Below are 26703 nucleotides of genomic sequence, written 5' to 3' on the forward strand. Positions count from 1 at the left end.
AGGCAGACAAACAGGAAGAATGGAAGGATCAATGTAGTCAGACTGGTTGTGGTCTGTGATGAATTTTCAGAAAGAGTAATGTTTCCTTGAAAAAAGTTTTCTGTACTGATATATAGCTTTCATGTATTGCAAATTTCTTACCCTCTCTGATTGTGTGTGTGTGTGTGTGTGTGAGAGAGAGAGAGAGAGAGAGAGAAGGGGGAAAGGGGGCAGAGGGGAGAGAGAGAGACAGAAAAAACCATGAATTAGTGAGGGAACTTCAGAATTCTACAGTCCTGTGTTTTAATGAGGAAAAGCAAACTTGAATCCTGAGTTTAACTTGAATTTAACAGTAACTTTACCATGGATCCATGGAATTACAGTGTTGGGAGGAGCCTCAGGGAAGAGTTAAGTAGGTCATTCTTTAGATACAAACGTGCACATCTTCGACCTTTTATAGTATCACTCCTGTGTTCAATCCACAGCCCCAGGCCTTCCACTCAGTCCCAGTCACAATCTATTTTGATGCAATTTATTTTATTTCTATATTTCTCCACATCCTTTTTTCTCTTGCATGAAGAACCTCCATGTAGATTTCTGCAGCTAGTTAGGAGTTATTCTGTGATTAGTTAAGATAGTAGCACAGCTCTTCCAAAGCTTCTGGTTCAGCTCCCCAAGATAGCCACTTATGCCTTCTGTTCTTAAAGGCTCCAGAGAGGGAGAGTACATTTGGATCTATTGAAGCCCAATTCAAGGGCTTCACATCCTTCTCTGGCTAGAAACCCTTATGTTAAATGGAAATTTCCTTCACTGCAGTTTGAACTTCTTGCCTCTTGCCCCTTTTTCAGTGCAGACATATAACAAGCAGTCAGCCTCCCCTTTATAGCAGCTTTTCACTTTATTACTTAGATATAGACTTTATGTTGATGCTCAGTTTTTGCTTCTCTTGAGGGTCACACACCCATTAAATTCATTTTTTAAACTTAAACTGATTTGTTTGGTGTTGTGTGACTAGGCAAGTCTTGGACCTGGCGTCTTACCAATGCTTTCAGCCTTTCCAGTTTTTCAAAATGTACCATTATTTCTGTGCCTCTATTCTGGACTCTAGGTTTTCTGCTTTTCCCTTAAAGAAAGTCAAAACCAATTTCTTACATGTGTGAATCCCTTAGGCTATGTGGTACAAACATGTCTGGTGAAGGAGACCTATTTGGAAAGTAGGATTAGCAGTATCTTGATGAGTTGAGAACACAAGAAGCAGGGAAAATTCATACCATTAGAGCTGGATTGGTGTTACCAATAAGATCAATGGGACACCAGCATTCATCCAATAAAATCATCTATACTCAGAAAATGAGAAAGACTGGATTTGAGCTACTAAGACAGGAGACCAGGCAGAGCAATTAATGTTAAATTAACAAAATGGCTGAGAGTCAAACAAGGGGAACAAGAATCAAAACTAATGGGAAAGCAGTCTGATTAAGCAATGTCTACACGTTTCCACAGTCACTGTTTTAAATAAACTGGCCTTTTAAAGTGATTTAAAAGTCTTTACGTTTTAGTTGGTGGTGGCTAAGTCTTTGAGTCATCTAAGAAGAATGTACAGCATGACTACTTTCTGGACCTCCATTTTCTCATCTTTAAAACAAGAATTTTACCAGAGTTTTTCAGGATCACATCAAATCCTATCATCCTGATTCACTCATTTGACTTGGAATTATAACCTAACTTGTATCCACTATAAAAGAGGGCGCTTACAGGTCCCAAGTCATAGATCATGCCTAAAAGTCTCTGACGTGGAAAGTGAGGAAAACTTGTTTATTTCTAGTCACCTGATGTCTGAAGAGAAAAATGCCATCCCTTGAGACAATGAAGGAGCAGAGACACAGGTAGTAGGGATAAATTTCCTGGTTCTTGAGTTACTAGGTACACCTCTCTATCTGCAAGGCTCCAACACAAGAAATGCTTAGAATCCATTAGTAGGAAACTCAAAGTGTAACTGTCAACAATGCAATTATATTTATGACACTTCTCTAAAGAAAAGAGTTCTTTTAATCATGAAGCTTGAGTGCCTTTGATACCTTTTAATTTTTCAGCAACAATGCTGCATTCATGATCTGAATAGTGGACCACTGGGGGTGGAGATGGTGGACGCAATCTTTCTTCTTCCATTCTTCTACGATGGCGCTCCTCTCTGGCTAGCATACGCTGTTTACACTCCCACTCATACAGGTCATCTCGAGCCTGTGCGAAATCCACGTGGAGTCTGCCTGTGTCCTTCTTGTCAGTACTAGAGCCCAGGCGAATGCGGTAACCTAAGTCCACAGGAGGGTGAAAGGGAGAGGAGAGAGGGAGAGAGGGAGAGAGGGAGAGAAGGAGAGAAGGAGAGGGAGAGAGAGACAGAGACAGAGACAGAGAGAGAGAGAGACATGAAAGACTATACATACTTTTCCAAGTTCAGTGTTTCAGATGTCACTGCAGCAGTTCCAAGTGACCACACAACTCCAAATTCTCTCCCCATGCTTAGCAAGTAAATCATCAAAAGATTTAGATTATCTCTGATAATAGCTCACATTCTATGGGTTGGGTTAGTCTTGTTCTTAAGAGTTCCATTCCTCCATCTAATACCTTACCTCTGGCTGAGGTTGGCTCCGTGGGTAATAGTATCAAGCATGATCCTTATATGGCACCAAGGGCTGGGAAGAATGGAAAAGGTGGCCTCAAACGAACTTGTCTTTAAATAAATTCAAGAGTGTCCATTATACTATCACAAAGATTTTGGTAAAACTTAAATGCATTAACTTGGTATTTTAATCCCTAAAATTGCTTCCTAGAAGCATTTGTCAACTGTGAGCCATTTTTTTTTCTAAAAAAAAAAATGATGGGGAGTGATGTGTGACCCAGGTGACATATAATTTGGGATCCTTAAAAAAAAAGATGTAGTGTGATTATAATATAGTAGTATAGGACTGGGATTCAGAAAATCTGATTCAACTCCATACCTCCTCTTTCTGTGCCAGCTATACTTACCCAAGTCATGTATCTTAAAAAAAGTGGGGAAAAAACTAAGTACTTTTTAAGTTTCAAGAGCTCAGCTAGATACTTCCATAGGAATTTATCTCATTTCATTCTCAGCACAAGCTTGCAGGGTAGAAGGGTAGAACATTATACCAAACAGAAAACTGAGCATCAAAAGAGGTTAGGGAGGTTAAGTGGCTTGCCCTGGGTCAGACAATTAGCAAACAGTAGAGCTGGCTGTGCTTTCCTCTATTCTAACCTGCCTCTCAAGAATAATACCCAACATAGACTTTTGCTTCTGGCTAAGATAGAGTAACGGGTTAGATTTGTCCTCCTACCTTAAACAACTAAAAATATGGATAAAATATATGAAATAATGCTTTTTAAAGACACTGTACATAAGACAATGAAGACAGGGATCACTGAGAGACAAGAACCAAATGAAGTGATCCCTATGATTGCCCCAGTTTATTTCCTAATAAAAAAGTTTCCTAATAAGAGAGTTTTTGGGCCTCAGCACAGGGAAGGGAATTCAGACAGGGCATGATGGTGTTCCCAAGTTGAGGAGACTGAACTGGGAGTCTAGGAAGACTATGGAAATAGAGTTCATAAGGCAGAGTACCAGAAAGAAGAAAGCTGCACAGAGAAAGAGCTTCAGAGATATGCAGAGGGTCCTCCACTATTATTTAGCTGAGTACTAATGTCTATATGTGTGGGAAACTACCTGAGCATTAGAGGTAACAATCCCTGAAAAGCTCCCACAGGGTTGGGAATAGCTCCTTTTCCTACCAGCCAGAGCAGAAAAACTCACACTTCTGGTACTGGGTGATCAGAAGGGTTCTGCCTTAATAGTGGAGAAAAATTAGCCCTAAACTCCTCTGGTCTTGCTGAACAAAGCTTAAGAAGCAAGACCTAAAAGGACCAAAATTTTCCCAAGTTACTTAACTGCATTTAGAACAAAACTCAAGACTATTTATAGAAATAAAAATATGTCACCAAATAAGGTAAACTTTAATAAAAAAATTACTTGGTATGCAACGATGCAGGAAAATATGACCCATAATAAAGATTTTAAAAATCAGCCAATCCAAACAGACCCAGAAGTGATGCAGATAATTTAATTAGTAGATAAGGATACAAAAACAATGATGAAAATTTGATTTCACATGCTCAAGAAGCTAGAGAAAAGACTGGTCATACTAAGGAGAAACATGAAAGATATAAAAAGAGCCACAATCAAACATCTACAGGCTTAAGCTACAATGTCTAAGTTGAAAAAAACATCAACAGACAGGACTGATGGCAAATTAGATGCTGCATAAGAAAAAAATTAATGAAACTGGGGGCTCCCAGCACCTGAGCCTTCTGCCTGCACCCACCTGAGAATTCTAATGGTGACTGGGGACCAGCCTGCCCTCCCTATCGCAGCCACCACCTGAACCCTGGGGGCCTGAGAATAAGCCTGCTGGCCCGGTCCTGGTGGAGTCCCTCCAGGCCCCCCACACACCATCCAGTGGGCCACTTAGAGGCCTGGGAATTGAAGGACTGCTTAGCTCAGTCCATCACTGCTGGCGCCTGACCACTTGGCCTGAGGCCTGAGGTTGGGCCCAAGCAGCCGGCACCCCCACAGTTGTCTCCCACTCTCACATGCTGAAAGGCAGAGTCCCTCCCCGTCTTTACACAAAGCTGTGTCAAAGAATAGGTGAGCCACAAAGCTGTCTGTACTGGGCTGAGGGAAGAGCTTCCTCCCCAAAGTCACTCCTTTTAGCTACATGGTAGCCTGGAGATAGATGGCCAGTGTGTAAACTGAGTCAGGAGCCCCAGGAGAGGGTTGTGACAGAGAAACATTGTGATCCTGCCTGTCTAAGAAGTGGAGCTGATGTGGCCCCCTCATCCCCTGAAGAGACCTCGGCACATTTCTCCAAGAGTTCCCCTAGCCACTCCTGTCAGGGGTGCTGCCTGTGCTCATCATTGGGTTATTCGTGGGTGAGCTTGTTTGTCCAGCTCCACCCAGCTTTGTCCTCCATCCACTCTCCCTGGGCTGAATAGGGAACCTGGAATTTCACAGACCAGCCCATCATCTGAAAGAACAGAGAGCACCTCACAGTAAGAAAACATCCAGTACATACCGATCTGCTTCTGCCACAGGTGGCTCTTACCTGTAGGCGCCACCTACTCACCAGGAGGTTAAACTGCACAGCACAATAGGACACCTGCTGACAGAAGTGCACAGGGCTAAAGAAGCAAAGCTAAAGGACCCTACCCAACATACGCTACAGTCACACCTTCGGAGTCGGGGGAAGTCCCATCCAAATGAAATTAGATTCAAAAATAAGAAGTGACAGCTTCCCCACATGAAAAGGAACCAGTGTAAGAACTCGGGGTGTTGCAACACCCCGAAAAGATCACACTAGCTGTCTAGCAATGGATCCTAATGAAAATGAAAATTCTGAAACGACAGATAAAGAATTCAAAATATGGATTGTAAGGAAGCTCAATGAGATCCAAGAGAAAGTTGAAAACTAACACAAAGCAACCAGAAAAACAATGCAGGATATGAAAGAAGAGATAGAGATCTTAAAAAAAAAAAAAACAGAACTTAGGGAAATTAAAAATTCACTGAAGGAGTTAGAAAATACAGTTGGAAGCTTTAATAACAGGCTATACCAAGCAGAAGAAAGAATTTCAGAGCTTGAACACTGGTCTTTTGAACTGACCCTGTCAGACAAAAATAATAAAAAAGGAATTTAAAACAATGAATAAAGTCTTTGAGAAATTTGGGATTCTGTAAAGCAACCACACCTATGAGTAATAGGCATTCCTGAGTGAGAAGAATAAAAGTAAAAACTTTGAAAAACATATTTGAGGGAATAATCCAGGAAAATTTGCCTGGTCTTGCAAGGGATGTAGACACCCAGGTACAAGAAGCTCAGAGAACACCTGGAAGATATTTTGCAAGAAGAATATCATCAGGGCATATAGGCATCAGATTATCCAATGTGAAGGAAAAAATTCTGAAAGCAGCAAAAGAGAAGCATTTCTTTTCTCCTGTCTCACTGGATTATATGAAGATTGGGCTTTTGGATGTGTGAATTTAGTAATACTTTAAAATGTAAATGCAGGCCATTATCCTAAGTGAAATAACTCAGAAACAGAAAATCAAATACCATGTGTTCTCACTTATAAGTGGGAGCTAAACAATGGGTACACATAAAGATAGATAATAGACACTGGGGACTCCAAAAGTGAAGAGTGTGGGAGGGGAATGAGGGTTGAAAATTAACTATTGGATATAATAATCACTATTTGGGTGATGGGTATACTAGAAGCCCAAAGCTCAGTATTACACAATATACTCATGTAACAAACTTGCACAGGTGCCCCCGTATCTATAATGAAAAAAATGAATGAAATTGAAGACCTAGCAATAGAAACTATCTGTAATAAAATACAGAAAGAAAAAAGACTGAAAAAAAAAAAAGAACAGAATAGCAGTGAGCTGCGAGACAACTTCAAGGGGCCTAATATATGCCTAATTGGAGCACCAAAAGACAGGGGAAGAGAACAGAAAAAAATTAAATAAGGGGAGAAAATTTTTCACATTTGATCCAAACTCACAGATCCAAAAAGTTCAATGAACCCCAAGCACGAGAAACAAGAAGAAAATTATATCAAAGCATATCATAATTGAATTGCTCAAAACCAGCAATAAATATCTTTTTTTATTATTATTATCATACTTTAAGTTTTAGGGTACATGTGCACAATGTGCAGGTTAGTTACATATGTATACATGTGCCATGCTGGTGTGCTGCACCCACTAACTCGTCATCTAGCATTAGGTATATCTCCTAATGCTATCCCTCCCCCCTCCCCCCACCCCACAACAGTCCCCAGAGTGTGATGTTCCCCTTCCTGTGTCCATGTGTTCTCATTGTTCAATTCCCACCTATGAGTGAGAACATGCGGTGTTTGGTTTTTTGTCCTTGCAATAGTTTACTGAGAATGATGATTTCCAATTTCATCCATGTCCCTACAAAGGACATGAACTCATCATTTTTTATGGCTGCATAGTATTCCATGGTGTATATGTGCCACATTTTCTTAATCCAGTCTATCATTGTTGGACATTTGGGTTGGTTCCAAGTCTTTGCTATTGTGAATAGTGCCGCAATAAACATACGTGTGCATATGTCTTTATAGCAGCATGATTTATAGTCCTTTGGGTATATACCCAGTAATGGGATGGCTGGGTCAAATGGTATTTCTAGTTCTAGATCCCTAAGGAATCACCACACTGACTTCCACATGGTTGAACTAGTTTACAGTCCCACCAACAGTGTAAAAGTGTTCCTATTTCTCCACATCCTCTCCAGCACCTGTTGTTTCCTGACTTTTTAATGATTGCCATTCTAACTGGTGTGAGATGGTATCTCATTGTGGTTTTGATTTAAATATCTCAAAAGCATCCATGGACAAAAGACACATTATGTACAGAGAAACACAGATAAAGATAACATCACATTTCTTGTTGGATACAATGCAAGCAAGAAAATGGTGGAACAACATCTGAGAGAGGACAAACATCTTTCAAAAAGAAAGGTGAAACACTTTTTCAAATCAATGTTGAAAGAATTCATCAGGAACAGACCTGCTCTACAAAAAATGTTAAAGGAAATTCAAGCATAGGGAAAATGACACCAAGTGGAAATATGGATCTATAGAAAGGAAGGAAGAGCATACACAATGTGTGATTCCATTTATGTAAAGTTCTAGAAAATCCACACTAATCTGATAGAGAACAGATAAATGGTTGCCTGAAGGGAGAGTGGTGAGGGGTAGAAGGACAGGATTGCAAAAGGGGTGTAAAGGAAGCTTTTGGGGATAACAGACATATTCATTATTTTCATTGTTGGTGACGGTTTCATACCTGAATACATATATAGAATATTATATAATTGTATTTTTGAAATATGTTAAGATCATTGTATGTCAATTATTATACCTCATTAAAATTAAATTATTATAGCTAATTAAAGCTGTTACAAAGAATAATATTACCCAGTAATGCCAAAACTGTCATACATTCTTTTTAGAAAAAGGAAGAATGAATACATTTCATAAGCAAGCCTTTCTAGGGCTCTTTACAGTTTATAATACACTTGCACATCCATTCATCTTATTTGATCATCTGAGCCATCAGAAAAATGGGGCTACCAATGATTACCTTGCCTATTCTCCCAGAACTGTGGAGAGGATCAAATGAGAGGATGAGATGAAAGCTCTACATAAACCTCATTAAAGATGCTACAATGCTATGGGGTGGGTGCACTGTGCACAGTGCCAGCTCCCAAAGGTGCTCCAATTCCATCAGAAAAAAAATGATGATCTCCACATTTTCTAGCCCCCTTTTGTAAGGGATTTTTTTTCTGTTTCTTTTAACTGCTTTCTTTTACAAAATGAGATAACAGCTACCCCATTCAGGAGATTGCTAGCACTTGGGCACTTTCAGGGGGACAGATTCAAATTTAAAGGGCAAAATTTAGTTGTTTTCATATCACTGATGGAAATCCCCTTTCTTTTGGCAGCCCTAAGAATGTTTCTAGGAGGTGGCTGTTAACAGAGAGCTGATTTTGGTGATGTTTAGATGGATGCTTCCTGAACAGTATATTGTCTTTTAAGTACACCTACGCAGGGTTTTTTGAGACCTTTATGTTCTTATTAAAATAGTCTCGTGGAATGCTCTGTTATTATTAAGTGCTGCCGAATTTTTGGTAATTAGATTCTATAGCACTTACCAAATGTAAAAAGAGTATTCTCCATCTACACCTCCTCCTTTCCTTCCCCATGTTACCAGCCTACTTTTTCAAACCTTTGTTACCTTTTCCCTGGCCTATTACAACAGGCTTCTAACTGACCTCCTCTCCTCTTTTCACATCTCTCCTCTAATACAGTTTTATATAGAGCTGTCAAATTAATCTTGCAGAAACAATTATCTTCCTTGTTCAAAAATTTCTTCAATTCCCTATTACCTGAGGAGTAAAGACCCAACTGTTAAGCCTTTCGGAGTGTGCTAATAACTGATATTTTGCCTCCTGCTCTCATGTCTACTTAGTAAACAAACCACTACTCACTGTTTCCTGAATGTTTGCCAAAGCTTACCACCTTTGTACTTTTGCTCATGCTGTTTTCATGCCCCATTGTCCACAAGCAAATGTTTTCCCTTTGTCAAAGACTTGGTCCAAAAGCTACCTTTCTTGATGCCCCCAGTTAGGAGTCAGAAATATTCTCGTTCTCCCTCTCCTACCTTCCTCCCTCACTTCCTCCTCCATGGCACTTATAACTTTTAATCTCTTATTAGCAGTGTGTGTATCATATCAGTGTATTGAGTAATGCCTGCCACTAAATACATTTTTCTTTAATAAATAAGTGTATGACTACATACTAACCCTAAATTCATTAAGGGGAAGAACTAGGTTTTACTCATTTTCTACTCTGCATAGCATCTAGCACAAGAGTTTACAGAAAAAAGATGTTCAATAAGTACCTGTTATACCAATGAAGATGCTGTCATCATGAAATGTCTAGCACTTAGACTCAATTCTTCCAAACCATTACTGTTAGGCAAAGAAGTAGTTCAATGTGGCAGTATTAAGAGCTGGGGCCTTTATGAGGTGACTGGGTCATGAAGTCTCTGTCCTCATAAATGGATTAATCCATTCACAGATTAATGGATTAATGGGTTGTCATGAGAGTAGGACTAGTGGCTTTATAAGAAGAGGAAGAAAGACCTGAGCTAACTCTCTGCAGAGAGCAAGAAGGCCCTTACCAGATGTGCCCCCTAGACCTTAGACTTCCAGCCTCCATAACTATAAAAAATAAATTCCTTTTCTTTATAAATTACCCAGTTTTGCCAGGCATGATGTCTCACACCTGTAATCCCAGCACTTCGGGAAGCCGAGGTGGGTGGATCACCTGAGGTCAGGAGTTCGAGACCAGCCTGGCCAACAAGGTGAAATCCCATCTCTACTAAAAATACAAAAATTAGCCAGGCGTGGTGGCAGGTGCCTGTAATCCCACCTACTCGGGAGGCTGAGGCAGGAGAATTGCTTGAACCCAGGAGGCGGAGGTTGCGGTGAGCCGAAATCACATCATTGCACTCCAGCCTGGGCGACAAGAGCAAGACTCCATCTTAAAAAAAAAAAAAAATTACCCAGTTTCAGATATTCTGTTATAAGCAACAGAAAATGGACCAAGACACACCCTAAATCTGAATTTTTACTATAAACAGGAGATTTTATGCAAAGTAGTTCTTACTATCTCCACTCCAACCACTGTACTATACAGGCCACCATCACTTCTGGGTTAGACTAATATTACAGCTGGTTAACTTAGTTCCCAGTCACCACTCCTGCTCATACCTCTCAGCCCATCTTCTGCTCAGAAGTAACATTTGTAAAATGTAAATCAGATCATGTCACTGAATTCCTTAAAATCCTCCAGTGGCTTCCAGAATAAAACTCATTGTCATAGTTGCCTGCCTTTCAGATTTCATTTCCCTCCACTCCCTCTCTCATTTTCTATGCTCCAGTCATACTAACTTTCTATCCTCTGCTTGAACATACCAAGTCTATTTTCATCTCACGGACTTTGGCTTGGTGTTCCTTATTTTGGAACGCTCTTCCCCAAGATGTTTACATGGCAATCTCTCTTCACATTATTCAAGTCTCAGTTCAAATGTCAGAGAAGACTTCCTTTCCTAACAACTCTGGGTACCTTAACCTTTTTTATCTTCCTCGGAGCACTTAGCACTGAAAGTAACTTATTTATTTGTTTTCATATATATTATATTTTGCCATTTCCAGAATGTAAAATCCTTGATGGCAGGAAGTCTATCTGCCTCACCCTTTGCTGTATCCCCAGCAACCTAGCATTCTGCCTAGCAGTCAATAAATATTTGACAAATAACTGACTTCCATAACTATTTATGAGTATCTACTTTTGTGCCAGGTTATGTGCTAGATGCTGGGGATTCAATGTTAAATAAGACACAGTCCCTGCCCTTAAGGATTTCACGTTGTGGTGGGGGAGATGGATGTGGAAAGAGACATTTCTAGCATGGTACAGTAGGTGTCATGTTGGGAGGAAGCACCAGGTGCTGTGAAAGCCCTGAGGAAGGAGTGCCTAAAGCAGTGCTGGGCAGAGTGGGGAGACAGGTCAGAGATAGCTTTCCAGAGGAGGGTGTGCTTGAGCTGGAGCTTTAGGGGGTGTGTGTGGTGGGCAGGGTGACTCTAGTCAGAGGAAAAGGCATAAAACACCATGGCACATTCTGGGAATTCGAGTTCACTTAGTGTGGTTGGGACATGGTGTGTGAGGGAAGGAAGGACTGGGAGATGACTCTAAGAGGGACAGCCCACAGTCAAGGCCTTTAGATGCCACATGTGAGGAGTCTGGATTTATCCCATAGACAACTGGGAGCTACTGAAGAGCTTTAAAGGAAGAAGTTGAATGGGAACATTCAGTTTCCACCTCTGAAGGCAAGAGCAGGTAATACTAAGCCCAAACTTAGCTGCTATAGACACAAATAGTTCTATCTTTAATATCTGCGTTGTGCCTGGTGGGCACAATCCCCACATCTAAACACCTACCAGACAGATACAGGGCTTTGTCCACCATGTACTCCTCAGCAAAGCGAATGTGGCAGAAGTTCTTCTTGCTCTTGCGAATGGCAATGATCTCTCCACACTGCTCGAAAACTTCCACAATGATTTGCTCTGTCCCATTTTCAGGCAGACCACCCACAAATACTGTTTTGCATCCTGGTGGTCTTTCTCGGGTTGCAGGAGGTGGGAGATCTAAGTTGTAAGGGCAAAAACATTTGAAATTAAAATGTTTGCTTGGGACAGACCTCTTCGAAATCTAACATTTCCCTGCTATCCCTGTCAAACTTTTGTCTAAGAGTGTCAGAAGGATGTGGCCTCTGAGGTGTTCATCTCTGCTCCACAGAAAACTGACTGAGTGAACCTGAAAATCATTTTATTCAATCGTTTGCTGACCATGATATCTGGAGCATAAAGACCCAGGCCTATTTGTCTGTCCCATCCAGAGTCCTTTAGTTTTGTTCGTTACTTTTGTTGTGACAATCCAGCTATGCCAAATTTTTAGTCATTTTTATTAAGAAATTAGTGGGAGAAAATCCCACTCAGTTTAAACTGTTATTTTCAAGAGTTCTCAGAACCAGGGTTCCTGAGGAAGGATTTGTTTAATTCAGATTGTAGTTACTACATTCTCTCTGTTAATGCTTTTTGAAGGAACAGATTCAGGATTAATTTGACAATGATGGGGTACCTACTTACAACAATGCCTACAGCTGTCAGAATGATTTGGTTTCACAAAATCAGTCAGAGTACAAACCATCCCTTTTATGTTGTTTTTTTCAATATCAGTGAGCCTTTCCTCAAATTCCTTGCTGGAGAGGTGAGGTCCAGAGTCAGTCTTGCAGCATTTACAGGGAAATACGAAAGACAGCAGAGAAAATAAGCTCGTCTGGGAAATCATTAACTAAAGTGAGATAAATTTGGCCATAGAGAATCATTAAAAACCTACTTAATGAGATGATTCTCCCTCTGCTTCAAAAAAATATGCACTCATCTTAAACATAAAGCCTGTTCTATCTGCCAGTTCTTTGTTGCTATTTATATGTATCAAAGCAATTTCCAAGCAAACTCCTACAGTTTGTAGCCCAACAAAACAAAGCATGATGGTCATGGGTTTTCTAGTGTTGGTTTTGTATCTGCAAGGATTTATTTTGTGTAATCCATTCTTTTCCATTCAGCTCTTAACAACAATTCTCCTAGCTCAAGATTTGGAGAGCTCAACAACCAGTGATTATAGCTCACATGCAAAAATAAATGAGTCTTGTTCATAGATTAGGCCAAGGCCCCCAACCTGACTCTTATCCAAGTTGGCAAGCAGTTGATTTGGGAGCTTCCTTGGGTATCAGGATCTCTAGCTTCCTCACTTTGCTACTACTCTCTGTCTTGTTGGTGTGGCTAAGAATAATCAGTTACTCATAATACTCTCTTTCCCTGTATTTGGTCAAAAAAAGGGGTAAAGGGATTCAGGGAACTTACAAACTTTCTGTTAATTTTTACAAGTCTGTAATTTCAAGACCTCACTGTACTGGTTTTTTGTTCCATATGAAAGGATTAGAGGGAAAGGGAAAATAACCTAGTGAGCAGGAATCTGAAATATCTTAGTCACAGGCACTGAAGAGGTTGTAGTTTGGGCCAAAATAGAGAAGATGAGGTCTAGAATTGTTTGAGACTTATGCTTTTGAGTTTTTAAGAACTGGAAGGGATTCTAGCCATCACACTTCCAGTGATTCTTAACTCTGGTGGCACATTTGAATCAATTTGGAAGTTAAACAAATAATGCCTGGGTCCCACCCCAGTGGGTCTGATTTATTTAATTAGTCTGGGGTGCAGCCTGTGCATTCGTTTTTTTGTTTTGTTTTTTTGTTGCTTTTTAAGCTTCTCAGGCAGTTGTAATGTGTAGTTAAGGTTGAAAACTATTGACTTAGTCTAAATCTCTGATATTACAGAGGAAAAAGCTTAGTGAGGTTAAATGTCTCATTCCAGGTCACCACATTAGAGAGAAGGAACATGAACTTGGAGCAGGTAAACCTAAATGTAAATCTTAACTTCATAACTGACTGTATAACCTTGGGAAAATTATATAACCCCTGAAAACTTCTTCCTTCATCTTTAAAACAGGGATGCTGTTCCCACCTTACAAGGGTTATTGTAGGATAACTGATAATATACTGTCTATATTGCATGTGGCTCAATGCCTAGCACTTGGCCGGTTCCCAATAAATAGCAGTCATTGTAGCGTTATTATTATTTACTATTATAGAATCCAGGTTTCTTAATTCCCAACCTGGGACTTTCTAAAGTCCTACCAGAAGTCTGGAGTAGAGTGGTAGCTAAGACCTGAACTTCTAAACTTCCAGATCTTAGTGTCACACAGATCTTTAGACAAGGCTGGGTTTGAGAAGGAACCACTCATATGGATAGAGAAATCTACAGCTATGAAGACACATATGGCTTTGACCATGGAACACAACCCCCCCCCCCACCGACTATATAAGGTAAAGAATTTCCAAGAGTATCCATATAGTTAGAACCATGTTTTAAAATTAGAGACTTTAGAATACAATCCTGTTTCAGAATCAAAAAGGCTTCCTAAGTTTACTATTTAGGAGAATTAGGTGGCAAAGAATCCTTTTGTGAAGTTAGTAATCACTTTTATACCATTTGAGTTTCCTTTAGTCTACCTTTAGGTCCACTGAGAGACTCTAAAAAGCATGTGGTTACTGTGGCAGTTACATGTAACACTGAAAAGGCAAAGGCTCCGTCCCCTGGCTACATTTGTGGGATTTAAAAATTCTTTGGGAGGCCAAGGTGGGCGGATCACGAGGTCAGGAGATGGAGACCATCTTGGCTAACACGGTGAAACCCCGTCTCTACTAAAAATACAAAAAATTAGCTGGGCATGGTGGCACGTGCCTGTAATCCCAGCTAATTAGGAGGCTGAGGCAGAAGAATGGCCTGAACCTGGGAGGCGGAGCTTGCAGTGAGCTGAGATCTTGCCACTGCACTCCAGCCTGGGTGACAGAGTGAGACTCCGTCTCAAAAAAAAAAAAAAAAATTCTGTGATGAAGTCATCACCCTATTTAGGTGCTGTGATTCTTCTGTGGTGACTGTCTTCTAAGTAAAAGGGCATAAAAGCCACTAAGAGTAATGTCAAGAATGCTGAGGATTTATTTATTTTCCTTGGGTAAATGTAGAAAGCCTCTTTAATAGCATTTGCTGAGATTTAGGGGTATGCCACCAAGCAGGGCAATGGGCTATACTATCTTCCTTAATGGATAGTACCCGTTCCTTAATTAACAGCTCAAAGCACTTTGTCGTCTGGGCCTGATTTTCTAATCCCACTGAAATACAGTGATCAGGGCACAGCAATGATAACCCATAGGAGAGCAAATTCAAAGCCCACCTATTAATCAGGTAATGTGCTAAGCTCTATAGCACCCCAATCACCACTCAGGATGGAGACAAAGAAAAGTTCCATGTATAAAGATTCAAGATAACTGGGAATAAAAAGAACTCTAATCTCTGGTAATGGAAAAGGAGGAGCTTTTAGCAATTCTAATTATACCCAAGCATCTACTCTGGGGAGCTATGTTGGGGCAATCTGAGTCATTGCTGATCTTTGAGAAGTGAGGCAGGAAGCAGTATAGAGAACCGATAAGCCACTTGAATCTTGCTTTTCAAAGGAGCATCACAGATCACTCAGCTGGTTTGCCAGGATTTATATACTGCAAAGTCTTTAAGTCGATTTTATTAGACAGCTCAAGATTGAAGGTCCCCTGGACAATCAGCAGGGGTTAAATGTATCTTAATGTAATCCCACCTGATTGGAAAAATTAGAAGGCTGGGGAATTTTAATTAATGCTCAATTTCTCTAACTCTCTTTATAGCATTCAGCCCTGAGAGTCTTCCCATTTTGATATGGTAAAATGAAAACATTGTTCTTGCTCTTTTTCTGGCTCCTGGGTATTTTCCCATGTTCCTGGAGACGGATAGCAGATGATATTCCATTACTTATTCCCTGTTCACTGTTATTTCCCAGTAGACTCAAAATGTAACCTCTCCATAGAAGGTCTAATCACTGAAGTGAAAAATCTTGGCAAAATCAAATTTTCTGGAGAGAATCGTATTACCCTTTTTTTTCACCACTAAGAACTGCTAATTGGGAATTCAGTAAATCTCTGATAGACACTCTGTGAAAAAAAAAAAAAGTGTGTTCCAGGGCACTTATTTTTTTCTTGTTGTATCTCAGTTTCCTGGAAATCAGAGGATGTTGCTTCTGCAACAATGGGGTACTCACTCACCATTTATCTTTAGGAGACTGGTACTTGGTCTGCTCCAGTCTAGTTTGATCCATTGACTTTTTAGACCAGGTCTGATTTTGCCTAGTCTACAACAGAGAAGTTAAGATCCTTATCAGAGATCTTATGGCTATTTAGTGGTGGAGAGCTGGGATATGAAACCAGGCTGGCCTGTGTCACTTCTGAGCTTGAAAACTTACCCATTATGCTATAGTGCCTGCTCCAGAGAAGGTACAAAGCTCTACATGCTACCTGCCAACCAGCCCTTGCTTTTCCTAATGCATTTTAAAGGGCTTTTGCCTATGTAAATAATTATTGTGGTAGCTACATTTTTAATGTAGAGAATCATAACTTTAGAGCTGGATGAAGCATTAGAGGTATCTAGGCTAATCTAACACAATATTTTTGCTTTACAGACAAGGAGGTTGAGACCAAGGAGGTTATATGACTATCCCCAGATCCCACAGCTAGTTAGTGACAGACTTGGGAATAGAACACAGTTGTCTTGATTTATAAACTGGTAGTCTGTCCTCTATACTATAATACCATTTTTTGTACATTTGATGTAGACACACCCAGAAAAGTCTAGTAGGCAGTTGGCTACATGTATCTGAAGCTTAGAAGAGATATAGACTAAAAATATAGATTTGGAAGTCATTAGCATGTAGTAGTAATTACCTCATACTCTCTTGCTTTGCTTTCTAGACCTCTGACCCCTCCTTCTGTCATCATCCATCCAATCCTCCCTCCCACCATCATTCAACAAATATTTATTGAACACCTACTATAAGTAAGACACTTTTCTAAGTGCTGGTGATACATCAGGAGACAAAAAAGACAAAAATTCTGCCTTCGTGGGGTTTATATTCTACAAATTATATAGTTGGTTAAAAGGTAATAACTCCAGTATGGGCAACATGGCGAAATCCTGTCTTTAAAAACAATACAAAAATTAGTTGGGCATGATGGGGCATGCCTGCAGTCCCAGCTACTCGAGAGGCTGAGGCAGGAGGATCACTTGAGCCCAGGAGGTGGAGGCTGCAGTGAGCCAAGATCACACCACTGCACTCTGGCCTGGGCAACAGAGCGAGACCCTGTCTCAAAAAAAAGAAACATGTTTTATAAAAAATAGAGAAGGTAAATAGGATTGGGACTGTGGCAGAGAGATAATTTTTAAATAGGTTATCAGGGTCACTGAGAAAGTGACATTTGAGCAAAGACTTGAAAGAAGTGAGAGAGTTAGCCACGCAGATATTTAGAGGGAAAGCGTTCTAGCTAGGTGGAAGAGCTAGCGCAAAGGCCCTATGATGGGAGAGTGGCTGGTGTGTTCATGGAACAGCACGAAGGTCAGTGTGACCGGAACAGAGGAAGAGATGGGGAGGAGAGTAGGAGATGAAGTCAAAGAGACAATGGAGGGGAGGAACAGATCATATCTGACCTTCTAGGCAATTAAAAGGACTTTGGTCTCTATTGTGAGTGAAATGGGGAGCCATTCAAGGGTTCTGAGTAGAGGAATTACATGATCAGACTTAGGTTTTAAAAGGATCACTCTGTCTGTTCTGTTCAGAATAGACTGTAGGGGGCAAGGGTGAAGAAGGAAGACTAATTAGAAGGCTATTACAATAATTTAGAAAATGAATCATGGCAGATACAAACTAAATCATAGCAGTGGTTATTGTGAATATGGAAGGATTACAGACATATGTTGTTAGGTAGACTGACATAATTTTCTCACAGATTAAACGTACTGTGTGAGGGAAAGAAATCCATTAGATTTGGCATTCACTATTTAAGTGAAAATGCCTTAGAGTGATTCACTACAGATTTAGTTCCGATACCTTCCATGTGGAAGTGAACCAGAAAGGGGTATGCTTGAAGTTGGGCTGGAGGAGAGTGTGAGGAGTATGAGGTCAGGAAGTAGTTGAACCTGACTAAATGGCAGGTATGTGGCAAGTAGAAGTGATGGATTGAAGACAGTCATATGAAGCAGACAAGTAAAAGGTTTTTGAGGTCAGGAGTTGGACTATGAATCTGTGGGCAGTGGGAGCCACAGGACAATTTTATGGTTCTATATATGTGACAAGCACTTGGATGAAATGTCAGGTGGGACACAGGGGAGGGAATGGATGGTAAAGATACTTTCTAATAAAGCAACAAGAATTAGAAGCAGACCGTATGAGTCCCTGAATCACAGGACCTTATTGCTGAGAGGAATTTCAGAGGCCATTGAGTGTAAGAGAATATACCAGAGGCAGGCAGGAGTAAGGAGTGGGGTTTATAATTGATATGGTTCGGCCCTGTGTTCCTGCCCAATTCTCATGTAGAATTGTAATACCCCATGTTAGAGGTGGGGCCTGATGGGAGGTGATTGGATCAGGGGGTGGATTTCTCATGAATGATTTAGCACCATCCTTTTGGTGCTGCTCTTGTGATAGTGAGTGAGTTACCGCGAGATATGGTTGTTTGAAAGTCAGGAGCACCTCATTCCCACTCTCTTGTTCCTGCTCCTGCCACACGAGACACCTCGCTCCATCTTTGCCTTCCGCCATGATTGGAAGCTTCCTGAGGCCTCCCCAGAAGCAGAAGCCACTATGCTTCCTGTACAGCCTGCAGAACCATAAGCCAATTCAACCTCTTTTCTTTAAAAATGACCCAGTCTCAGGTGTTTCTTTATAGCAATGTGAGAACAGACTAATACAATAATCAAGGCCTGATCAGGCAGGGTTGGTGGGCTGAGATGATAAAGGGTTCAGTCACACCAAATCCCTGTTCTTCCTTTCCTACCCTGCTCTTCCCATCTCACCTTCACAAAGCAATGTCTTGGGGCCACCAACAACAATGTCACTTTTGCCATGCTTTCAGCAGAGAACTAAGAGAAGCACTTCTATTAGTGTTTTCTCCACCCAAGTAATCCAAGCCCACTTTGAACAAAACTCAAGTTCTAAAAAGCAAACAGAACACCAGTTTACTTTAAGCTGTGTCAAGAGTTTTATGTTTGAATTCAATTCCAAGGCCAGGTTCCTTCCCAGAAGCCACCAATTTACTGGTGCTAGTTGCCCCGTAAGCATTCTCAATACAAGGATGAAGAACTAAAAGACGGAGCCATGGGGGAGATATGTTGCCCTCTCACTCTGTGAGAGGTTCTTCCAACTCAGAACTGTAGAGGCATGGCTGCAGGTGGGGAAATATAAAAATGTATTTGAGAGATGTCAGTCCGTTTCTTTTACTAGAGGCTATCAAAAGTTAGAGCCTTCTTAAGCTATATATTTCTAGATTCATTTGAAGACTGCTCAACAATATGGTCTATGTGTCATAAAGAAGGCATCTGTACTTTAGAAATTTAGAAACTGAACATCCTGTAAAGTAAACTACTGCACCCAACCTGGACATTACAGGTTGTGAGCCATCCTGTTAGCTTAGATGTATTTGAGACAATGAAAGCCTGCTGCAGGCTGATTATGCGATAAATGAATGATTAATCAGCGGGATTCTACCCTTTCATAAGCAGGAGGTTTTAACACTGGCAGTGCCTAAGTTCATGGCTTTTTGTGTAGAAAAGGTACTATCAGGAATACAACTTTCTCTAATCTGAAAGCAACATGCTGAAAGGTAAAAAAGGCCATTGCCCACTTGTAGGGACAGTGGAACTAAGAGTAAGAGACAGATAAAATGGTGCTGCTCATTCACTTAGGCACTAAACACAAATCCAGGAATGGCCATTTGAGCTGGCAAGTAAGGCCTGCAAGGGCCATCTTATTCTCCATTCCCTAATTCTCCTTGTGACATACTAGCTCTTCTCTCAATACAGTCCTCTGAGATGCTGGCCTCCTAGATTTCTTATTGGTCTGGAAGGATGTATCCTGTTGACAACCACGTTCAAAAACCAGAAGAAAGCATAAAGATCTGTTTTTTTTTTCTAGCAAAAGAGGCCAAGATGATCTATCCAACCAACCTGATTGATTATAAAATCCTCTCAGTTATGAGCAGACCATACTAAGTAAAATCTGGGTCCCTGCCAGGGCTTGGGCCATGATTAACTGATTCCTATTAAAGGTAGGAGATGAAATATTTGTCTGAAGTCACATGTCAAAGATTCATATTTATCCTGATAAGGCAAGGTCATTTGATCTATGCCCTAAACCACTGAATGTATCTCTTAACGAACAGCTCTAATCTTTGTACTGTAGTGGTGGTTCCCTTGGTATGCCACCCAGTATGACTAGAACTATGGAAAAATCATTAATGAGGCTTGGGGCACATGCAGAATCAGCTTCTAATCACTGAATGTATATAAAACCCCAAGTGCATCTGGAAAAAAAGTTTTAGTCAATTATTATTAGTGGGACATTTTAAGTAAAATATGGCCACCCTATCTTTACACATGTTTTAAAGTGAATCTAAGGAGAAGCCTCCTCATTACTGACAAAATGGATCTCTAGATTACTTCCACATGAACTGCATTGACTGGTGGCTAAGAGTAGTGTGACTTAGTCTCAATATTCCTCTTTGCCCTTCCAATATGTTGAGCCATGCCTCACTGTATATTACAACCCATCGGTTGAATAGCAGTGGTTCGAGTGATGTATGAATAGTTGCTAGCAGTGGAAGATTCTTAGCACCAAATGTATATTCTCATGTGCTTCAGACCACACTCTGTCTCTGCCACCATCAGCACATGTGGCAGTTATGAAAAGAAAAGACTGCAGATGATGGTGTTGAGCAATCTGTATGCTTCCTTCTTTACTAACACACTTGAATTCCTTACCAGATGGCATTAGAAACATGTATCATTTGTACTGCAACCTGCACACAAAAGTCTACTGTTGTGTGCATAAAATTCAACCCTGCCTAGCAAGAGAAAATTTTCCTGTCTTCTGTTCTCTAGGTGAAGCTTTCGTACAAACATCTATGAAGCCCTTGGGTAGTCTTTTGAAAAAGAAGAAAGCTTTCTTGTACACTAAAATATTGTGTCTTGTGTGGAGAAAAAAGCAGAATATTACTTGGATTTGGAGGGAAGAGTGTGCAGCTTTTACAGTGTATGATCTCTTTTACTACTGGCATATCTGGAGGAATTGGTGGAGGTACTATTCCCAAACCAGGCATCATTGGAGTTATTGGTGGAATTCCAGTCATCATTCCAAGAGCAGGATCAAAGTCTAAAAAAGGAGAAGAGAGAACAATAAATGACACCAGGCAAAGTTAAGTGGAGATAGAATGTTACTTTGTAAGCTTCAAATCAAAGGCCTTTCTAAGACAGAGGCAAAATATTTAACAAGCATGGTACTTAGTATTCCCAGGTCTTAAATATTATCTTATAGTTGTGCATTTTCCTTTCAGGATGGGGCTGTTTGGTTTGACCAGGGCTTATTTAAGTCTCTGCATCTCATTGTGGCATCCAAGGTCTTTCATAGGATGGCCATGCCTTGTCTATTGATCTTGCCTCTCCTAGTTTCCAACACACACTCTCTGCTCCATTCCGAGAAGGCTTTTTACTGTCCCTTGTACATGTTTTCTTTGTACGGTACAGCATGATATTAAGAGCACAGAGTTTTGGGGATCAAGCAGACCTGGGTTTTAGGTCTACCATTTGCTTAGAAGGATGAACTTCCATTTCCTCATCTGCAAAATAGGGTTAATATCACCTACGTTACAGGAAGCTGTGAGGAGTAAACAAAATGATGAATCTAATATGCTGAGCATAGGTTTGATAAATAACTATTCTCTGTGCCTTTGTTCATGTTTTTCTTTCTGCCTGGAATTATTTGAGCCTCCGCAAATTCTCCCCATGCTTCAAGGCCTGGCTTAAGTGTCACCTTCCTTGAAGAGGCTTTTCCAGATAATTCTGGTTCATTCTTGACTTTGCCTCTAAAAGCTATAGGTTCTATACCTGTTACCACTGATTTTTTTTTATTTTGCATTATTCTTTGTTTAATTCAGGGATGCCTCTAGCATGTGTGGGGGCACCCAAACAAGTATTTTTTGTGGGGCCTATCTACGTACATGGTTTGTTTCACTGCGAATCAGTACTGGCAGCATTTTCGTGGCACAATCTCACGCGATACCATGAAAGAAATACCACACCAGCCAGCTGGAGTGGTTTCCTTGCCAGGCCACTCTCCTGGAACCAAGACTTTGGGGAGGATTCCATGAGTCCTGAAGCTTCTTGGGGCATCTAGTTCACTGCACATACAGGTTAGAGGATTGGATAGTATCGCAAAGGGGAGAAATGGGGACTCAGGTACATATGTGTCCTGTTTAAGATTGGGGCTTCTCAGATGATAATGCCAGTCACAGTCAGTCCCAGACACTGGAGGGGAACTTAGAAAATTTCAAGAAAGGTACTTCTTACAACCAGAATACAAGGAGGAGCTGCTCTGGACCCAGGACAGCTGCCCTGATGATACTGCCTGCCTGGCCAGTGCTTGGCTCTGGAAGGGGACTTAGAAATTATCCAGGTAGGCATTCCAAAGCACAGGGGTCCCTGAAGAGGAGCCCCACTTGCCTGGATCTAAGGCCGGTATTGATTTCATTGTTTAAATCTTGTCTCTAGGTCAAAATGGAATTTATTTGAGAGAAGGGAGTGCACTTTACTTCTTTGTTTCTCTGCCTCCCACTTCTGCCTTCGCTATAGAACCTGCAGACTGCAAAGAAAGAAAGTGGACTGCAAAGAAAGAAAGTACTGCAGCCTGAGGGGTTCTGGTAATGCAGAGGCAGTTGCAGCAGCAGTAGCAGGACTTACTCCCAAAGACTTCACCATGTTCACCACACAGGCCAGAAGAGCAATGCCTGTACACATGTCCTTAAAGTGGCCCTGAAGTCCCCTGGGTGGCTCTTTGTCTCTAAGATGCTGGATGAGGTCAACCTAAACAGCAGGAAAAACCCAGGATTCCCACAGAAGCAGAACCTCAGGTCTGACAGGCACAATAAGAGGGAGATCTGGAGCTGGGCAGGCAGATGGCACATGGACATCCCCTGTTACAAAGGCAGCCCAAGCAAGCTAGGGCACTACCCAGCCTCTCACATGCCTTTTTATCCTGTGATGTCAAGACACTGAAAATGTTTGGGAAGAAAAAAATTCTCCCAAGAGGAAGTTTTATTTTTATGAAAATATTTACTTTTAGCCCTCAAATGTCATCTCACTCAACTTGCATGTACACACACACACACACACACACACACATACACACACGTACTCTCCCCTTCCCTCCCTCCCACCCATGGCTCTCATATCTATACTCTACTCTCCTCCATATAGTAGTTATGTGACGTTGAAGAAAGTTTCTTAATATCTGTGTGCCTCCATTTCCTTTTTGGTAAAAGTGGGGGGTTAATATCTGTGTGCCTCTATTTCCTTTTTGGTAAAAGTGGGGGTAAATAATGGCATTTAGCTCAAAGGACGAAAGCACAGAACAGATATGAAGACCTCTGGCGTGAGAGATAGTACTGATAGGTAAGTTTCCTTCCTTCCATTTAAAATGTGAAAACTCACACTGATAAATTCACTAATTGAGGCATTCATTCACACATTCACAAACATCTGTGATAGGCTTCCTATATGTCAGGCTCTATGCAAGTGTTGGGGGTGGTGTCTAGGTTTCCCGTTTGATCTTAGAGAACTTAAGGCTTCCGATACCCTGTCTTCCTATGCTGTAAAATAAGAGCACTATGGTTAAGAATGCCATTTATGTCTTCGGAAAATTTGATTCCTCATGCAGAAGATTTTGGAGAAATTATTAACATTATCTTACCCATTTACAAACTGTTATTTTTCGTTAGGAAAAGATCAGATTAGATTGTGTGCCAACAAAACAATCCCATCTATTTTTCCTCTTCTACTGAAATGTTTGTCTTCCTTCTGTTGTTCTGCCTGCCTCCTTGTTATTCATATAGCTCTGTCACTCACAACTCTACCTTACCACAGATTACAGAAACATCAGCTCATTAAACAAGTTCTGCCACTTTGGCTGAGAAGGAAATGTCTGTCTCCATTTACTGTCTACTAATAAATGGAGACAAACAAAAAACAAATATACAGGATAAATATAACTCCTGACTGATGTACTTACCACTCTGCTGTTTCGTATAATTACATTAATATTTTATAAATTCATTTAAAAGCAAACGTATTCATTGCATATGGCTAAAGCCAGAGTAGATAAACTCCCCCTCTTCCTTTTGTTCAATATGCCAGGAGTTCCATAGGCTACACTGCCCATAAGGGCTTCCTAGAGGGCAGGTTGTACATGACATTTCAAAGGCTTCTATCACGTTGATTATTTCTTTTGTTTATCTTTAACCATTAAGCACCAAAGTGAATGTGGATTTCCAATGTCAACCAAGAAAACCATTTGAAGTCATGGGCTTTATACATATATTGCAGAACCTGAAAAATCAAAGAATTCCAGCAATTTAAAACACACTGGGAATAGAACACCAGAGAAATTCTCTCCCTTTTCCAGGCCCCTGGCCTGGCTTGTGGAGTACTACCAAGTATGTACCATTGCCACTTATATTAGGAATTCAAAGTTTCAAAGATTTGAAATCATATAAAAGAGTTATGGAAAAGGCCAAGATACTCCTCCAAAGTCCTTTTCGCAATAAATATCCTGTTCTATTTTGCTTTTACCGTCTCTTCTAACACCATTTCCCCACTGCCTTCTTGACTATTGGCATGGCCATTGCTGAAAGAGCCATGACATGTTGATTTGTATTATCTCTCTCTCTTTTTTTTTTTTTTTTTGAGACGGAGTCCCGCTCTGTTGCCCAGGCTGGAGTGGAGTGGTGCGATCTCAGCTCATTGCAACCTCCGCCTCCCGGGTTCAAGCAATTCTCCTGCCTCAGCCTCCCTAGTAGCTGGGATTACAGGCATGCGCTACCGTACCTGGCTATTTTTTTTTTTTTTTTTGTATTTTTACTAGAGAAGCGGTTTCACCATGTTGGTCAGGCTGGTCTCAAACTTCTGACCTCAAGTGATCCACCTGCCTTGGCCTCCCAAAGTGTGGGGATTACAGCATGAGCCACCAGGCCCAGCCCGTATTCCCTCTTCTGATTCATGTACTTCCCAAAGTCCCAGCCCACTGGAAATTCTGCAAATGCTGTCTGTTAGCTGGGGCCAGCTTGCTCCTCAGACTTGCAACTCTACCATGTGATTTCAAGTAATGTTTCCATGTAGCTTTGAGCCTTCCTGCTACCTAGCAACTTGCACTTACTCAACCTTGGCAGAGTGATTATTGTCCATTCTCTGTACACATCTGAGCCAAGGAATTACAATGGAGGCAAATGTCATTTCTGTGCAGCTACCCAGTTATCCCTATATCTATTCATTCAATATTTTGATGACAGGTCCTACGTCAGGTGTTGGGGCTGCAGAAATGAATAAGACAAAAATCCTTGGCCTTATACTCTAGTTTGGAAACAACCACACAAACAGTTACAATGCTGTACCATCAGTGAACCACCATAACTGTTTATTAAGTGCTTAAAATGTTTTAGGTTCAGTGCTAAGCATTTTATATAATCACATTCTAATAGACCTGTGAGCTTGGATATTGTTATCCTTCATTTTATGGATAAAGAAGTTGAGGTTCAAGGGGGGTTTAGTTACGTGCTCAAGTTTATACAGCCAGTAAGAGGCAGACCTAGAATTCAAATCCAACTTGGTCTAATTCTAATGCCCTTAACCACTACACTGCCTCTCAATGTAGTATGACAATGGTTTCAATGAATTAATATGATTGCATATATAAAGTGAAGCAAATATGTTGAAAAAATAAGGCATATGAGCAACAAAATGTTTACATACAATTCTTCTTCCCCCAATATGGTGGATTAAAGTTGGATATAAATTCTTTGATTCTCCTTCCATCAAGGTAAGGGTCTATGCCCCTATCCCTTTGAATCTGGATGGGCTCTAGAACTGCTTTAACCAACAGAATATGGCAGAAGGGATACTGTGCCCTTTTTCAGGCCCAGGCATTAAGAGAGATGCAATTTCTACCTTTTGTCTCTAGAAATGTGTGATACAGGAGCTTTTCATCCTCATGGAAGGCTGACTACCCTGCTAGAGAGACCATGTGGAGAGAGACTTAGAGCAAATGACAGAAGATGGATCCAGCTGAGCCCAGTCTTGTATCTGTCCTTACCAAGATGCCATGCATATGAGTGAAGTCTTGAAATCAGCCTGCCACAACTGAGGTATCCCAGTTGATATCATATAGAACAGAAAAATTGCCCATCTCAGTCCTACCCAAATTCCTCACCAGAAAAATCTTAAAATATAATAAAATGATTGTGTTTTAAGTCACTAACTTCTAAGGTAGTTTGTTATATAGCAATAGATAAGGAGAATATCCAGCATGGCTGCAGTGGAGTGTGATTGGTTAATAGAGTTAACAATTTTCAAGGAATGAAAATAGAAAGTACACTAAACAGCCAAACTAGACTGATCATGATTTTTCTCAGATTTTTGAAAAGGCGCTTTGGGATCCTGCAGGGCACAGAGCCACTGTCTTGGGCAACTGATGCCACTACACTGTTGCTATATGGAAGGACCATTGTTCAGTTGGAACAATGTCAGATGACTGACGTTCTACTAGGTGTACTAAGATAACAGTTGTCTACCAAACCGTAGAAACCTCAGAGGTGTTCTACATCTGATGTCTGACAAAGACATCACACGTGCCTATTTTATGGTTCAGTCCTAATAGTTTTTGGCAGGCCCGTTCATGCTGGCTTTTCTTTTCTTTTTTTTTTTT

General features: G+C 40.8%; 1 protein-coding gene across 18 annotated transcripts in view; it reads right to left on the minus strand.

Moving 5' to 3' along the window:
- The window catches only part of ENOX2 (ecto-NOX disulfide-thiol exchanger 2), a 277671-nt gene that overhangs the window by 43987 nt on the left and 206981 nt on the right, over nt 1–26703 (minus strand). For 15 of the 18 annotated variants that reach the window (XM_016943964.3, XM_016943962.3, XM_063804882.1 and 12 more), the window contains 3 exons: nt 20950–21105; nt 11643–11849; nt 2058–2291 (listed from right to left, as the gene is read on the minus strand). In XM_016943964.3, the coding sequence (XP_016799453.1) occupies nt 2058–2291; nt 11643–11849; nt 20950–21105 (597 nt within the window). The remainder of the gene's footprint in view (nt 1–2057; nt 2292–11642; nt 11850–20949; nt 21106–26703) is intronic. The other 3 variants (XM_063804890.1, XM_063804891.1, XM_016943961.4) reach the window with 1 other exon arrangement.

The sequence above is a fragment of the Pan troglodytes genome, chromosome X (genome assembly GCF_028858775.2).
Source record: "Pan troglodytes isolate AG18354 chromosome X, NHGRI_mPanTro3-v2.0_pri, whole genome shotgun sequence".
NCBI classification, from domain to species: domain Eukaryota; kingdom Metazoa; phylum Chordata; class Mammalia; order Primates; family Hominidae; genus Pan; species Pan troglodytes.